The sequence below is a fragment of the Centropristis striata genome, chromosome 7 (assembly GCF_030273125.1).
Source record: "Centropristis striata isolate RG_2023a ecotype Rhode Island chromosome 7, C.striata_1.0, whole genome shotgun sequence".
Taxonomy (NCBI): domain Eukaryota; kingdom Metazoa; phylum Chordata; class Actinopteri; order Perciformes; family Serranidae; genus Centropristis; species Centropristis striata.
Window position 1 is genome coordinate 30,667,622 of NC_081523.1, and position 16,226 is coordinate 30,683,847.

At 41.1% G+C, this 16,226-nt stretch overlaps 2 protein-coding genes across 2 annotated transcripts; both read left to right on the forward strand.

The window, feature by feature from the left end:
• Positions 1-1,296: 1,296 nt before the first annotated feature.
• ppp1cc (protein phosphatase 1, catalytic subunit, gamma isozyme) lies at positions 1,297-5,909 on the forward strand. The gene is made up of 7 exons (XM_059336269.1): positions 1,297-1,673; positions 2,061-2,192; positions 2,344-2,574; positions 2,829-2,933; positions 3,569-3,792; positions 4,350-4,484; positions 5,265-5,909. The coding sequence occupies exons 1-7, from the start codon at positions 1,619-1,621 to the stop codon at positions 5,352-5,354; spliced, it is 972 nt and encodes a 323-aa protein (XP_059192252.1). The 5' UTR covers positions 1,297-1,618; the 3' UTR covers positions 5,355-5,909.
• Positions 5,910-6,004: 95 nt separating this feature from the next.
• Positions 6,005-16,125, forward strand: pptc7a (protein phosphatase targeting COQ7 a). Its single transcript, XM_059336270.1, has 6 exons — positions 6,005-6,993; positions 8,310-8,489; positions 10,173-10,371; positions 13,473-13,596; positions 13,689-13,818; positions 13,950-16,125. Exons 1-6 carry the CDS (start codon positions 6,792-6,794, stop codon positions 14,006-14,008), a joined length of 894 nt encoding a protein of 297 aa, XP_059192253.1. The 5' UTR covers positions 6,005-6,791; the 3' UTR covers positions 14,009-16,125.
• Positions 16,126-16,226: the final 101 nt, after the last annotated feature.

Below are 16,226 nucleotides of genomic sequence, written 5' to 3' on the forward strand. Positions count from 1 at the left end.
GGATGTGTAAAGGTAGAAAAAAGCAAATATGAAAGATATCTGACTGTCTCTCTCTGCAATTTCTCTCATGAACCAGCAACTGGTTGCTCTGGATGCACTAAGCTGTGAGGTGATTTGAAACATAGTACAATGTCTGTTTAGGGACGAATCTTTTCATTCTCAATGTGTTACAGTTTTTCCTTTAATGTTAACCTCGAAAGAATAAATTACATATGCATTACATTCATTTTTTCAAGCATTTACATCTATAATTAAAGTGAACACTACAACTTCATTCGATATTTTAGAAAAATGTAAATATGTTACACTTGTTAAAGGGAAACTTATTTTTGTTTGCAAGATCTGCCAGATGATCATTACCTATGTGATGGAGTTGTATAGCAGTTTTCATGTTTTATCTATTTACAAAATTGGCATATACATGCTGCTGAAGTAAATATACCGATAATTACAGTCATCAACGTAATTGTCTGTTTGTACCCATAATTGCTGTACATTTACCTGGTACATATTTGCAGTATTAGATTTTTACCAATACAAATATAATATTTGTTTGAGTCTTAACAATACTTGAGTTACTGTCTACCCTGTTACAAGCTGCTGTCTCTCTTCTTATGGCACAACTCTATAACATGTTAAACTATTCATTTGCTCTTTTCAGGTGACATGCTTTTGTATTTTGTATTTCATAGGATTTGCACTATACTGTGTGTGTAATTGTAAAATACTGCTCAACTGTATATACATGTTTTGTTGCTAATACCTGAAGTAAACATTCTTTTTTCAAATGTTTTACCAATAGGTACATTTGAGAATTTGTTCTGACATAAATGAATGGCTGTTTTGTCTAAATAATAATACTAATGCAGTTATGGTGCTTTAAAAATGCTGTTGAAGTATAATTCTGACCAGTATTAATCAGGACCATAAATTAACTACTGTAAAAAAAAATCCATACCTAACTTTTGCCTTTCAAATCTTGGATTTATGATGTACAAAAGGAAATGTCTTCAAAGTAATTCCTGTAGACTGATGTTCATAACAAAATCTCACTTAGTGGGTGTGCTGCTATTTTTCTTGTATTTTAATACAAACTCCACTATCCAAATATTCCTGAAGACTGATGTTCATAGCAAAAGCTCAATAATAAGTGGACATGTTCCTTTTTTTCTTGTATTTTAACACAAACTCCACTCACCCAAACAGGCAGAGGAGTGTTTCTCCACCGGTGCAGCAGGGGGCAGCAGCAGCGCGGCTAACAGCAGCCTCCTTGAAGCAGCTGGCTAGCTGTACAAGGTGCGGCAGAGGAAAAACACAGACGGGATACCATCGCTAGCTAACAGCTAGTGCGGTTGACGTTTATTTTTTTAGTCCCTCTTTCTTTTCTAAAAGCCAACATTGGATGTAGATTTTTTTTTAAATTGCGATGTTTAAGTAGCTTATTAGTTTGTCCAAAGTGCCAGGGCGCAGCTAAACAGAAGCAGGGTCACACAAACATCTTTACCCTCAGCTAGCGTTAGGTAGCTAATGCCAGATAGCTAGCGGGCTAGCTTTCACTAGTGTGTTAACGCCAAGACCTACATTTGACTGACTCGATTCTATTAACGACAACGCTGCAATGGCTGATGTTGACAAACTCAACATAGACAGTATCATCCAACGTCTTTTAGAAGGTAAGGAAATGGTGAAATACTACCTAGAAATCATTACTTGGGTTATCTGCATGCTGTTAGGACAAACGCTAAGAGTAGATAGGCGTCTAGCTTTAGCGTTTTTCAACATATAAAATGACTAACCATATCAGCTAACGTTAATTAGTGATTATTTAGGGGTAGACGTCAGTTTTCACCTAACTTGTGTCTGTGTTTAGCATGTTACTGTATCTGAAGGACACCAAACGTCATGTACACATTGTATTTCTCACACACAAACACGAACAGTGCGCATTCCGGCGCGGCAAATACTGTATTCACCTTTGAGATGCCGAGCCCGGCAATGTAGCTGGAACCGTATTCAACTATTGTTTTTGCTGACCTTTTGTTTGTGTTTTCTTGTCGCAGTCAGAGGGGCAAAGCCTGGCAAGAATGTGCAGCTGCAGGAGAATGAAATTCGTGGATTATGTCTGAAGTCCAGGGAGATCTTTCTCAGTCAGCCTATTCTTCTGGAGCTGGAGGCCCCTCTTAAGATTTGTGGTAAGTACGTTTTGTATGTGTATCCATCAGAAGACATCTATGGTGATTTCTGATTGCACCAAGGGAACAGTGAAAAATCGCAACTCAAAACAAAGTTACTTGCGGTTAACTTTGGTGCAGTAGGTGCATTGATTTGCCTTTTGTCCTGCAGGTGATATCCATGGGCAATACTATGACCTGCTGAGGCTCTTTGAATATGGTGGCTTCCCTCCAGAAAGCAACTATCTGTTTCTGGGTGACTATGTGGACAGGGGGAAACAGTCTCTGGAAACCATCTGCCTTCTGCTGGCCTACAAAATAAAATACCCAGAGAACTTCTTCCTGCTGAGGGGAAACCATGAGTGTGCTTCTATAAACAGAATATATGGTTTCTATGATGAGTGTAAGTATTATCATCTGTGGCCAGTAAACTTCCAAAATGTATTAAGAGTATTTATAAACATTTTATATCAATAACATTAGTTGTGTTTTTTTAGTTAATTTCTGTTTGTAGTGTGTGTGTGTGTGTGTGTGTGTATATATATATATATATATATATATATATATATACACACACATTATTTATTATTGTCTGTATAGCAGCAGAAGTGTTCTTATTTCTATGATATGCTGAATTGAAACCTTTTGACTCTTTAGGTAAAAGAAGGTACAACATCAAACTCTGGAAGACCTTCACTGACTGTTTTAACTGCCTACCAATTGCCGCCATTGTTGATGAGAAGATCTTTTGCTGCCACGGAGGTACGTTTTGTTTTTGAATCAGAAGTAAAAACCAATATTTTAAGTCTATAAATGTATTCGTTGTTTTATTATTGTTATTAATATTATTTTATTTTACACATTTTCCTTAATTTCATGAGTCAGTTTGGCTGTTTAGTTATATGCAACATGTACAAAAGAGTGTATTCTTTATGTAAGCCACTCTTATTTGTCCTTAAAGACAAGGGACAGTTGACCTTAGAATCAAATTTCAATATTTCTCCTCTTAACTGTAGTGCTGTTTTTTAATCTAGATTGTTTTGGTGTGAGTTACAGGGTGTTGGAGATATCAGCCGTAGAGATGTCTGCCTTCTCTCGCATATAAAGGAACTATTAATGCAGGTTTTCCTTTGAGCAAGCAGTGTGCCATCTAGTTGTATTCTATTCAAGAGAAGACAGATATCTCTATGGCCAATATCTCCAACACTCTGCACACCAAAACAATCTAGATTGATAAGCAGCACTACAGGTTAGAGGAAAAACATTTTTTTGTTCAGTTGTTCTTTTAAGTAAGCTGACTTTGCAGTATGTCAGCACACATTGGCCGTGTAATACGTGCAGTAGGTGTTTACGTCAGTACCAGTGTTTATTTGTACTTTTACTGCTGTTCTGTTTAGGACTGTCACCTGACCTTCAGTCCATGGAGCAGATCAGACGCATCATGCGTCCCACTGATGTGCCCGACCAGGGTCTACTCTGCGATTTGCTCTGGTCTGATCCAGATAAGGATGTTTTGGGCTGGGGGGAGAACGACAGGGGTGTATCATTTACCTTTGGCTCTGAGGTGGTGGCCAAGTTCCTGCACAAGCATGACCTGGATCTGATCTGTCGTGCCCATCAGGTAATCACAACGACCTTTGTCATAACAAACAGAAATTTTATGTGACACTCGCTGCCTTTACATGCACAGTTTAATCGAGCTATGCTTAAAAATCGATATTGGTGTGTAATAGGACTTCTGTCTGACTTCTGACTATCTGAGATTGCTGAATACACTGATACAAGGGCTGCAGTACATTGCGTACTGTGCAGAGAACTGACACAATACTGTCTGCACTGGACATTGGTTCCCAACCTCTTTGGCTTGTGACCCCCTCAAAGATAAAGCAATGTTTTCTTGTGACCCCGATCACTGGTTGTATATGTAGTTGCCACCAGTTAGATGGAAGATTTTATTTCCTTTTATTTAAAAACATTTTAGAGACCTGAGGGCCAGAGGAAAATCTGAAATATGCACTATTTTGTGTGTTCTGCTTTTCAATTTTGTTAATCATCTTGTGACTGGACCCATCAGGAACCACTGAACCAAGACTATGTCTAACACTCTTCATGAGAACACATCCATTCAGGGTGTTAACTGTAAGTCTGTATTTTCTGCTATTATTATCTCACTTGCAGGTTGTTGAGGACGGCTATGAATTCTTTGCAAAGAGGCAGCTTGTCACTCTGTTCTCAGCACCTAACTATTGTGGAGAGTTCGACAATGCTGGTGCCATGATGAGTGTGGATGAGACCCTCATGTGCTCTTTTCAGGTAAGGTGCAAAGGCAAATGTCCCTCTGTGACCAGAAAATTAAGTCTTGCACTATACTTTTATGCTTTATTCTGAGCTTCTTTGCTGACAACAAACAAGTTTTTGTGGTAGCTGTTCTGTACGCGAGTCTCTGTATGTCCCACTCACTACCACTCTGTGCTGCTCTCATACTATGGTAATGATTGATAACACCTATCCGTGCCATGACATTGTCGCCGAAGCATAATGACCACCAGCCAGTCCCCATAGTGCTACACTTTTAGCTCTGTCCACACTGCTGCCATTTTTAGGACTGTTGGCGTTGGCATAGCCTAGCACATTGGCATCCTACACTGAGTGTAGGACAGGGATGTACCGATCTGACTTTCTCAGCCCTGATATCAATAGTGATACCAATGCAGTACCAGTGTTTAATTAATGTATACTGGCGGACACAAAGTGATGATATAAATATTGCCCTATTAATATTGTTCGACTGCTGGTGTTTCGAAGCCAAGACAAAAATATACACAAAATCTTTTTCTTCTTGTTTTCACAATATACCTGTCGTATCCATGTCCTATATGGTGCCCATTACAGATGGAGGATTAAAAAAATACAATGACAGTATTTCTTCCTACTGAATCTATTATTTATTGATTTCAATGAAATGAAATTATAATAAATATAATAATAATAATAAAAACATCGATTACCAACGTCCCAAATGTTTTCTTAGAATCTGAAAGTTAAGGCGTCTTTGAGTATGTGTGTGACAGCAATGTTTATTCCTTTTTGTAGATTTTGAAACCAGCTGAGAAGAAGAAGCCCAACGGCAGCCGTCCCGTGACTCCCCCTCGCAACATGGTCACCAAGCAAGCCAAGAAATGAGTTGGGGGGGAGTCTCACTCCTCTGTTCTGCTTTCGTCTTCTGCATTTGAAGGATTTGTTATCCTTCATGCTGCCAATACTGAAAAGATATTCACTCCTACCCGATGAAAGCAAAATATTTTGTTGTTTTGTCCACAGGGGTAAATTGATATGTCACCATGAAAACCTCAGGTGTTTTGCACTCCATTTTGCAGCTAGTCTTTGCCACATAATGACTGTTCAATCAGGAAAAATGTAACAATACGGCTATTTATGCACAGGAATGCCTTGTTTAAAGCTGTGCACAATTTTTCCAGTTTATTTCTTGTTTTATTATTTGTCATCTTTTCCTCACTGTCAGTAATGGGTATTAATGGCTATAAAACCAATGAGGAAAAGTCACAAACACCTGTTTACTTATGTAAAACTTTATTTACAGTCGGTGTCATAGGATATTGACTTTACACTGCATCATCACATTTTTAAACAAGTCTTGTGCTAAATTAAAGGAATATAGAAGCACTCTTGTAATGTCTAAATCTTTCTAATAAACTTTGAGTGTATTTTAGGGGGAAACTGGTGTGTAAATGTCATTTGTTCCTTAAACGTTTCTGCTTGGAAAAAATTCAAAATTACAAAATGAAGTTCAATTGTAAATGGCAATGAATGTTGTTACCTAAAAACCCCTCATGAACAACAGGGCTCCGATCAGGAAACACCCCACAAGGGGGAGACAGAATATTGTACAAAATCCAATTTGGGCTGGGAAATGGGCACGTTTTCTGAGAAGTGTAAAATACTGCCCTATATAAGTCCCTATATAAAAACGTAATTTTAACTGTTTTATTAAGGAATTGGCTTTTTACAGTTTTCTCCACAACTGTATTTCTCTGTTTATTTTTATCGGCCATGTTTATTCTTATAGCCATTTTAAGTGAATTTGTCCATAATTACATTTATCTACCTCTAAAACATGTATACGCAGGGTTGTACTACTTAAAACTAAGATAAAAGCTGACTGAAAGTGATATTTCCTTATTTGGAAAATGTAGATTGCGTAACGATGTGTGACGTCAGAGCAGTCACAAGACCTTGCTCGCAGTGTGTGAGTGTGTGAGGCCACAGTGCAGCTGGTCCACACTTTGTTATGTAGTGTCTCACAGAGCTGACACTATGGCCGCGGAGAACCAGCACTTACGCGTCTTTTGGAGCAGAAGAGGGGACTGTCTTCTGTGATCCTTCTCAGATACCACAAAGCTACCAGGGTCTGTGCTAACACCAGCGGAAGGCATTGTGTATGCGTGCTGTTGTTGTCGGCTTCAGTGTCTGGCTAGCTCAGCCGCACACCTCCAGTCTCGTTAGCAACTTAGCAAGGCAACATTGTGTGCTTCCATCGCCGCTAAGCTAGCAGGACTGCTAGCTTGGCCGGTGTGTTTGGTGGGAGCTGGTGTGTAGGTGATGTTGTCCGTGCTGTCCTACGGTAGACTGGTTGCCAGAGCTGTCATCGGCGGACTTTCTCAGACAGACGGCCGCGACTACAGCCTGGTGACAGCGAGCTGTGGCTTCGGCAAGGATTTCCGTAAAGGCATCCTGAAGAAAGGGATGTGTTATGGAGACGACGCGTGCTTCATCGCCCGACACAGATCCGCTGATGTTTTGGGTGAGTGTCTGCTTTGTTTCCTATAGAAACGTTAACCAAGCAATGCGACATCACTTGGCTGTGACGTGAGTGGAAGGTCAAAGGTCATCACCTCTCAGAGGTCAGAAATATTTTATACGAAATATGGATTGCACGTGCAACCAAACGCATTATTATACAGCTCAGAAAACTCATGGAAGTGATAAGATAAGGTGCTTTCACCACCATCACTACAGAAGGCCTTTTTGTTTTTGTTCTTACCCTTCTTCTTTATACTAGGTAGGCTTGAGCCAGAACCTCCCCTGAGTTCAAATTGTGTCAAGAATTAATTCCTAACACCTTCAGTGTCTCAAGTTCACAAATAGGACTTTAAATTTTGCTCAATGATGAGTGTTGATTAAAGTGACTCCAGCACAGATACCTTGAACCATATTCAACAACCTGTTATCTAATGCCTCTGCAGGACTGTGCAGCTCTGCTGTGTGCTGATGAACACTGTGTCGATCAAGACATCCAAGTAAACAGAAATCAGGACATACTTTCACAGTGCCAGGTTATTTATGGAGGGTTTGATTAGTTGCAAAGTTGTGTGTCAGCTTTGAGCAGGCCTGTTTCTTTGCTCCTGCACAGGCTGAGGAGACGCAGAGGGCCATCCTTGTATGGTCAGCCCCGGGAGTAACAAGACTAAAGTTTCCTTTCTAGGAAAATCTTTGACCTGCTCCTATGGGAACAAGTTCTCTTATGAACCTACAAAGCATGTGTTTCTATATAAAAGATGTATAAGGGCTTAGAATGGTGAGATTTTTAAGTAAGTCACAGATTTTATGTTTTGAAGTCATTAATATAAAATATAATATAAGTGCACTGATCTACAGTGAATATAGAGTAATATCTAGCTTTGTTTAATTTGGTGATATAACTCTTAACTTGTTAATTTCTGTAGATGATCAGATGGACTCACAGCATAATCTGGAATAACTGAAACAGGGAGAGATCTTACTGACAGAGGCTGTTTATGCATTCTGTGATATTTCCTTGACTTCTTAATGAGTGTTTTTTTTTCTGAACTGGATGTCCTTTTTGCATCTTGTTGAAAATGGCCATTGTTTTTCTCTATTCTGCAGCTGCATGGCGTTGTTCTTGTGCAGTCTTGAGCAAGTTGGAATTATATCATAAATCATTTTTAGTTTGTGTGTTTCCACTTGACCTGTTGAAAAAAAGTCCCCATATTATATACAATACACATATGTATAAATATTAGTGGAGGAAGAGGCAGTTATTGAACTTTTAAGAGAAGAGAAAGTTATTTATTTTAATTATTAAAAATGTGTTTTTAGGTGTTGCAGATGGAGTAGGTGGCTGGCGGGACTATGGAGTAGATCCATCGCAGTTTTCAGGTACACTGATGAAGACATGTGAGAGGCTGGTAAAAGAAGGACGCTTTGTCCCCAGCAACCCAGTGGGTGTCCTCACCACCAGCTACTACGAGCTGCTGCAGAACAAAGTGCCACTGCTGGGTGAGTAAACCACTAGAATCACAGGATCTGTGTTTTCAGGGAGAGAGTCATGCCCACCAACACTTGTTCTAAATACACATTAAAGTAGACAGGACTATAAATACCCGGTACTATAGAACACTTTTATGTTTATGTGAATAAATACCTCAGTTCATAACCAGTGCCTGGGGAAAAACAACATCATGCACCAGGAATATATCTGTTGTACCAGGATGTTGGGATATATTTGGTGCTGCTCTGTATTCATCATTACCTTATTAATTCCTGTAGAATTGATTATCCTATCTAGTTAGATGAGTACACGAAGACGGCCAAGATCTCCTTCTCTTCCAAACCATTTGTATTAAACACATGTATGACAGCAGACTCTGGTACTTCAAAATCTCCTACTCAGTGTCTCTCTGAAAAGCTCACTAAACTAATTAAGATCCATGCCATCTCCTCTGCTGGGCAGCACAGTTCAACCTATGCTGTGTAAAGGAATACTGTGCATGTAAGGCTGATTTCAAGGACTGTCAGAAAGTGGAAGATCCAACAATAATGCCTGTTTTTACAGATTCTTTCTATAATTAATGATGTATTAAAAAAGAAAAAAGCACTCGAATGTTTGGAAATGTTGAATGTCAACGTTGTGAATTAAGCTTTGAACTATTTGGTACAGCCCCATGTGCATGCCAATTTAACAGTGCATTTCCCATGTGGTTCAGATCTGAGTACACTGTTTAGGGTTAGGTTGTTTGCTCCGCCTGTTCAGTTTAGTGGTGGCTGGATGGAGATTTTTTCATCATGAGTCAGAACAGCCAGTTCCCATTAAGAAGTCCCGGGAATGTCCCGAGTTCTGACCTGCCCGTGCGGTTTGCTTCCAGAATCCCTTTCCTCCTTCGCGCCGCTTCCCGATAACAAAGCATGCACAAACGTGTCACATCGGGGAATAAATGTTTCAGGACAAGATCTCTGTCTCTGCGAGTGTCAGTACTTTTCCACCCCATTATCACATGTGCAGCAGGGGAAACAACACTGTATTGTGCTGTTCCATCACGGCAGTGGGAATGTTCTTGAGTCCGGCAGTGTGTGTAATTGTGCTGCTGGAGAGAAAACAGAGAAGAAAAGGAGTGAGTCACAGTGCGTGAGGGGTTTTGAAGGTTGATCCCAGAGAGCATATTTTGGTGTGCCGAATGAATCACCAGCAGGGTGTGGCTGCACGCTGTCCGCCTGCTCCACCAGCTCGTGTTTCCTATTCACCATCTCCCAGATGGTTAAACTCCAAAAATTCTTACAACCACTACGCTGATTGTGGTACGTCAAGTTTGTGTATTCAGGTTAACCTCATTAATCAGTCTACCAAACACTCTAGATGGATATCTTTCCATAAATGGAGAGGAATCTACTCGGCTGCGTAGCTGTAGGAAGTCAGAAGCAAAGGCTTTTTATTATGGTGCAGTTTTGTTTTCATCCAGGCATTGTTAACAAACTCTATACTAAAATAGAAAAACTAAATTTCTGATTTAATTTAAAACAATGCAAACTGTGCCCAAATGAATATTCATAATTTGAATGGCAATTTCATGCATTCATTTTTAGTTTTGTCATGAGTGTTGCTACTTTCACTTATACATTTGCATGCTATTTTTAGGATATTTCATTTGCATCAAATATAAAAGAACTGTATATTTGTGTCTGCAGGCAGCAGCACGGCTTGTATTGTGGTTTTGGATCGGCAAAGTCACCGGCTGCACACAGCTAACCTGGGAGACTCAGGGTTCTTGGTCGTCCGGGGAGGTGAGGTGGTCCACCGCTCAGACGAACAGCAGCACTACTTCAACACACCCTTCCAGCTGTCCATCGCTCCCCCGGGGGCCGAAGGAGCCGTCCTCAGTGACAGGTGAGACATCCAACAGGCAGTACATCTGCTGCCCCACAAACAGCTGAATTGGTGTGTTAGGGACAGCACACACAGGCTTTTTTTACCCATTAGTTCACAGTTAATAGAGAGGAGACGATGCATGATGCCACAGAAGCGATAATCATCCTGATACCAATACAGACCACATGCAGAAACTGCACAGTGGAACATTTTGGCGTGCTTGAATCCCTCACATGCAGCAGCGTTCTGTGAATGCAGCTGTGTTGAGCTGTAGTGCAACAGTGTGTCAGAGGGCCACGTGCTGCCGTGTCTCGTTGCTGCAGCGTGCCAAGCAGCAGCACAGCAGACTTCAGCAGAGTGCAGGGCAAGCGCTGGATGTTTGCCAAGCTTTCCCTCTTTCCCGGGTCAAAGTCTGTGTGGGCTGGTGAACAAACCTAAGAGTCCGCAGCCAATCCTGCACCAGCAGGCTCAGCCACCTTTTCACTCACTCGGTCTTGAACCAGGCAGATTATTGTGAGCCTCTTAAAAGCATTTCTGAGAAAACTGAGAGAAGATGAACCATGGATGAACCTGAACTGCATGTCAGCAGTGGTACAGAATGAGAGTGCTTTTATTTTTATTTCTTATTAACAAGCTCAATTCATCCAACCCATCATCACTGTGAGTTGTTTTTGGGTTTAATGTGGTTCTTGAAATGAAACTTTCTTTTCAAATTGTGCATTTGAGTCATTTAGTTGGAGGATTTACTCCAAGAGAATTACAGTGAGTGCAACAGCAGATTAAGCTTCCAATCCTAGATCACTAACATAGCTACCGATTGAAAAGAGTGCAAGGGTCAACACTGAAGTGCACTAACAATTTTCCTTTGACTGCGGAATACAAGAAAAAAGTTACTTGATAGATAAAAGTTTTAAAGCATGCTGATGTTATAAGGGAGACGGTGACAACAGGTACCTCTGGAAGAGGAGTGTTCTTGACATGAAAAGTACTTTGAGGGCTACTTAAGTTGAAAAACTGTTACTTTTCAAACTGGACCATGTTTTGCGTCTAATGGGGACAACAATTTTTGAAATTGGACGAGTATTGAGTGAGAGCACTGCATTGAGTGGTAAAATAAATATTAACCTATTGATCCTCTTTTGTTGTTTGCTGCAATGATTTTCATATTCTTCATAAAGGTGGGCGTTCGGTTTTGTCTCATGGGAGAGTCAAATGATGCTTCCCTCTTAATGGAAACGCGCACAGAGCCTGAAGAAGAAAACCGGAGTTAACGGAGGAAGTTGATAAGCAGCGTCATGGTACCCGTTATCTCTGATTGGGGCTTGAGGCTTTGTCTAGCCAGTAAACACAAAGAAACCTGTTGAACTTGCTTCATGGTACACCCCTCTGGTCTGTTTTATATTGTGTGTACAACCAAGCCTCGCTCAAGGAAAAGTCACCCTCTAAATATTGGACGATATTTGTTATTCCCATTTCCAGTCATTTACACACATAATGTGGGAAAATAGGTTAAAAAGTACAGAAGTTTCCCTTTGTCGTCTTAGTGTGTTGAGATTTGTTTTCATATCTGGGTTATGCATTAGTTGTCCTTTAGCATGGTGATAAGACATGAGGGAACATCACCTTCTCATAACATGGCTTCATAGCTGTAAGCCCACACATTTTGCCTGAACATTGTTTTCATAGCTACAACTGAAGATAAGACATTTCAGAGCTGTCACTGTATAATTATCCAGTGTGTTTGTCCTTAGTGGCATTTGAGAAATGGCTCTGGCTCATGGATGTGTTAAAACAATGTATGATGAATTCATGGCAGCCAGTTCATTTCAGTGACAGCTTCCCAATGCATACATGAGAGAAGTTTCTCATACTTGTCCATAATGCATATGCAGTAGTATCCCTCTATGGCTCTACCTAAGTGGGGGGGGGTTCATGTGAACTGAAATTTCAGTGACATCGAAGTCACAGGACAGAACAGGCTGTCCCTGAGAGCTTTGGCTCAGTGTGTCATGACGCAGCCCAGACGGTTTGTAATGAATAACATTCATGGCTGGCCATTGGGTGTGCAGCAGGGTAAGGGCATCTTCTGGGAAGAGAACTCGACACTGGCAGTTTAAGCAGCCTGGGAACCTGCCTATATGTATTTGTAGCACCCATCATCATAATTGAAGCACGTTTTATTGGCTCCGAGTGTCCTTCCAAAACCACATGAAGATTCCTCTAATTTATCCTCATCCTGCACATGTAATTGAGTTTCTGTAACCAAGGTGAAATATCAGTAGCTACTGGGGGTCTATGTGTCGTAGCTTTGTCAGTAGATTTTCCTGGGGTAGAGTAATATGCTGTCATCAGTTAGTATTCCTCGAGCAGAAGAGAAGCTGGGTTAGAGGCCCAGATTATCAGGTCAGACGGGACAGATTTCCTGCAAGCGAGAGAAGCTTAAACAGGATGAAATAATGCAGTCACAACCTCAATGGTGCTGGTGTTAGTTTATATTTTAAGTTTTCACTGAGACAAAACACATTTTAATCCTAAATACATAGGATAGGCATGTGGTTTTTAGGCTCATACTTATATTATGTGTTTCTACTAGAATATGTTTATATGTATTCACCCCTCTATCTGAAACATATAAGCATCTGGTTCTTTTAGTCCTCCTCCCCAAAAAGCCTAGTATGCTTTGATTAGTCAGCGTTCCCAGGTCTTCCCCATCATTGCAGTCCGTGAATGACAAACATTGTCATTCAATCTAGAAATGAGAAAAAAATTGTATTTCTAAATCACGCCAAGTAACATCTTTTGCATTATATACTGTGTTTAAAAAGTTTGCATAATGGCACATATCAGACGGCATATATACACCGTTACAGATAGGCCAATATCAGCCGATAATATCTGTCAAGTGACGCATGTTTTCAGGCTCTATTTCATATAATATAGTTGTGACAACACAACCTTACAGATGTTCTAGCGGCTTGTTAAAAGACCCAGTTTCTCAATACAGGCTTTTTCTCTGCAGATTTAGCATTTTAATACTTTCACTGTATTTATATATCACATAAACCTGCTTTATAATCAACCTGGACGTTTAAATCTCTTTCCTTTGCCTGTGACTGCAGCCCTGACGCAGCAGACAGCTCTTCCTTCGACGTCCAGCTGGGTGACATCATCCTCACCGCCACCGATGGGCTCTTCGACAACATGCCTGACTACATGATCCTGCAAGAGCTGAAGAAACTCAAGGTGAGGCGCCATAACCGGTTTGATGGTGGAAGTGGGATCAGATGTATGTCCAGACTACTAACTTCATGTCTGCTTTGTTTCTTGCTCCAAAGAACACAAACTATGAGAGCATCCAGCAGACTGCCCGGAGCATCGCAGAGCAGGCCCACGTACTGGCATATGACCCAAACTACATGTCGCCTTTTGCACAGTTTGCCTGTGACAACGGACTGAATGTAAGAGGTAAATGTCTCAGTTCAGCTCGAACCAGAAGGAATCTAGAGCGTATGTCCTGTTGCTCTTCACAGCTTTATCAAATAGGTGCACAGTGGCACATGAACAATGTTAAAATAACACTGTTGTTTTCTATGCAGGAGGAAAGCCAGATGACATCACAGTGCTGCTGTCTATAGTGGCTGAATACACAGACTAGTCTGTGTGGAGCTGTGATTGGGGGACATCTGTCTCTGCAGGTGATGGACTGCTTTGATTCCTGCTGGCCAGGATGAAGGACTGATGTCAGATGCTTCCCCCGAATGCACTGGCTCTACTCTGCCTCATCCCCCAGCTGACATCACCCCTTTCTCCCCCCCCAATAAACCCCTACATGCCCACTTCTCTGTGATTGTGTACATCAGAGAGTGGCTGAATAAAGGGGACTAGAGGCCTGACACGTCCTCTTGGCCAGGCTGCAGTTTTGGCATCACTGCAGTGTCCCAGTGCTCACTGGATAATCCCATTGCCAGGGATAAGCCGTCATTGGGCCCGTTGGAGATGAGGATCCTGTCTGACTAGGATAAGTCGTCTTTCTCTGATGGGTGGCCCGGGCAGGGAGGAAGTTGAGATTCAGAGGCAGATGTAGCCAGACGGTAGGTGTTAGACTGTAAAAGCCACCCCATGCTGGGCAGCTGGAAGGGAGAGATTTAGTCCATCAGTGGTGTCAAGAGGGGAACTGCGCACGAGATGGCAGCATTAAGACTCAATAAATGAGCTGCCTTGTGTAAGCAAATGTTCCGTCAAAGGGCCTGGAACCTTGTGTGTGGGTGCAGGGTGCATACATATGATAGTAGGATATGACCGGTGTGCTGTTCTGGGATGTTTTGTTAATATTTGCAAAAAATTTGTATGTGACATTTATACATCTGTGGCTAGTTTCTTGGCAAGGTGATCCAATAAGATTTCATGAAGAAGAGCAGCAGCTGCCTTTTCCATGCCAGTGCAGTCCACATTTTGTTACTTCATGGCTGTTCAGAGAATTTCTGTTCAAAAGCCTTGCCAGATAAATAATGTGTCAAACTGATGTCCCCCTTTAATCTCACAGCTGCTGCTGAAGTCTTGATTGTGATTACATGTGATGCGTCTATGAATATGTGTATGTGGGATGAATGCACACACGTGCTTGTCAGTGTGTCTACTGGTATGTGTTATTTGTGTCTATGAAATGGATGTGAAGGCTACGGACTTCTTTATTTCCACTGGGCTGAATTGATGTCGCAGCCTTAAACGCACAAAGCTTAAGAAACATATCTGAAAAAGCTCAACACAGTGGAAACTGGTCAGGTGACCAAATGTATTTTTGTAACGTCTTCGTTCAGCAGGATTGTCATTCTTTGGACTGATCACCACATCAGAGTAGCTTTAGAAACAGTTGTTCACAATCAGCGTTTCCTTTTCCTCTCTCTCCCTCTCTCCTGCTGTAGAGCTCCAATGGCACATTCATAAGTCAGGTTACTGGAGGTTACACGTGAAAATGGTCATTATGTTTCCATGACATCACAACAGATTTGCACTCTGCATTTACCACAACTCATACCCTCAGTTTAAAATATTTCTTAGAAAAAATCCATATTTTGTGTAATGTTCTAATGATGTGCCTTGTATCAGGTGTCGTTGATACTGGCAGACATCCATAATTCCTTAAACCCCAGGTGCTGAGCACAGAGCCTGAAACTGTTTAGTAGCCATAAGAGTCGAAACAGCTTTCCCATCATGCCCTGCTGTCTTAACATTAGATATTTTCACCCCCAGTATGTGTCCAACCTATTTTTTTTCTCCTGAAATCTGCTTCTCTACACTCAGTCAGGAGCGTAGGAATAGTAATAAAGCCATCACATGCGTACAAAATCCTCCCTGTGGATCTACAGATCACTGTTTACAATCTGCACTATCTAATAGACTGTTTCCCTGCTTAATCTGACAAGTTCCCACTGGGCAACTGCAGCGTCAAGTGTCATTTTGAAATGGGGCTGATGGGCATGGAAGACCAGTAAATGGTCAAAAGCACTGAGGACAATCTAAGCAGCCTTAACAAGATTACAAAGCAATTCTCCCTGTCAGATGCTACAGCCACTGTTAGCTCTGTGGCTCCTGCTGCCTGACTCGTACCTGCCCTGACACTCTTCCCTGTCATCTTTCATCTTCCAAACCCTTTGTTACAACCAGAGCATGTGTCTGTATATATTTTGGGTGTACAGTTCAATGAAGATTGAAGCTCTGTAAAAACATTTTCAAATCTGTACAATATTTAAATAAAGAATATAGTATTTATTATCCTGTTGTATTTGATGGCTGATATAAGCATTAACTTGCAGTTGCACGCTTGGAGTATTGAGCAATACATTGCAGAGGCGTATTCTTCTGAGCTGAATGCC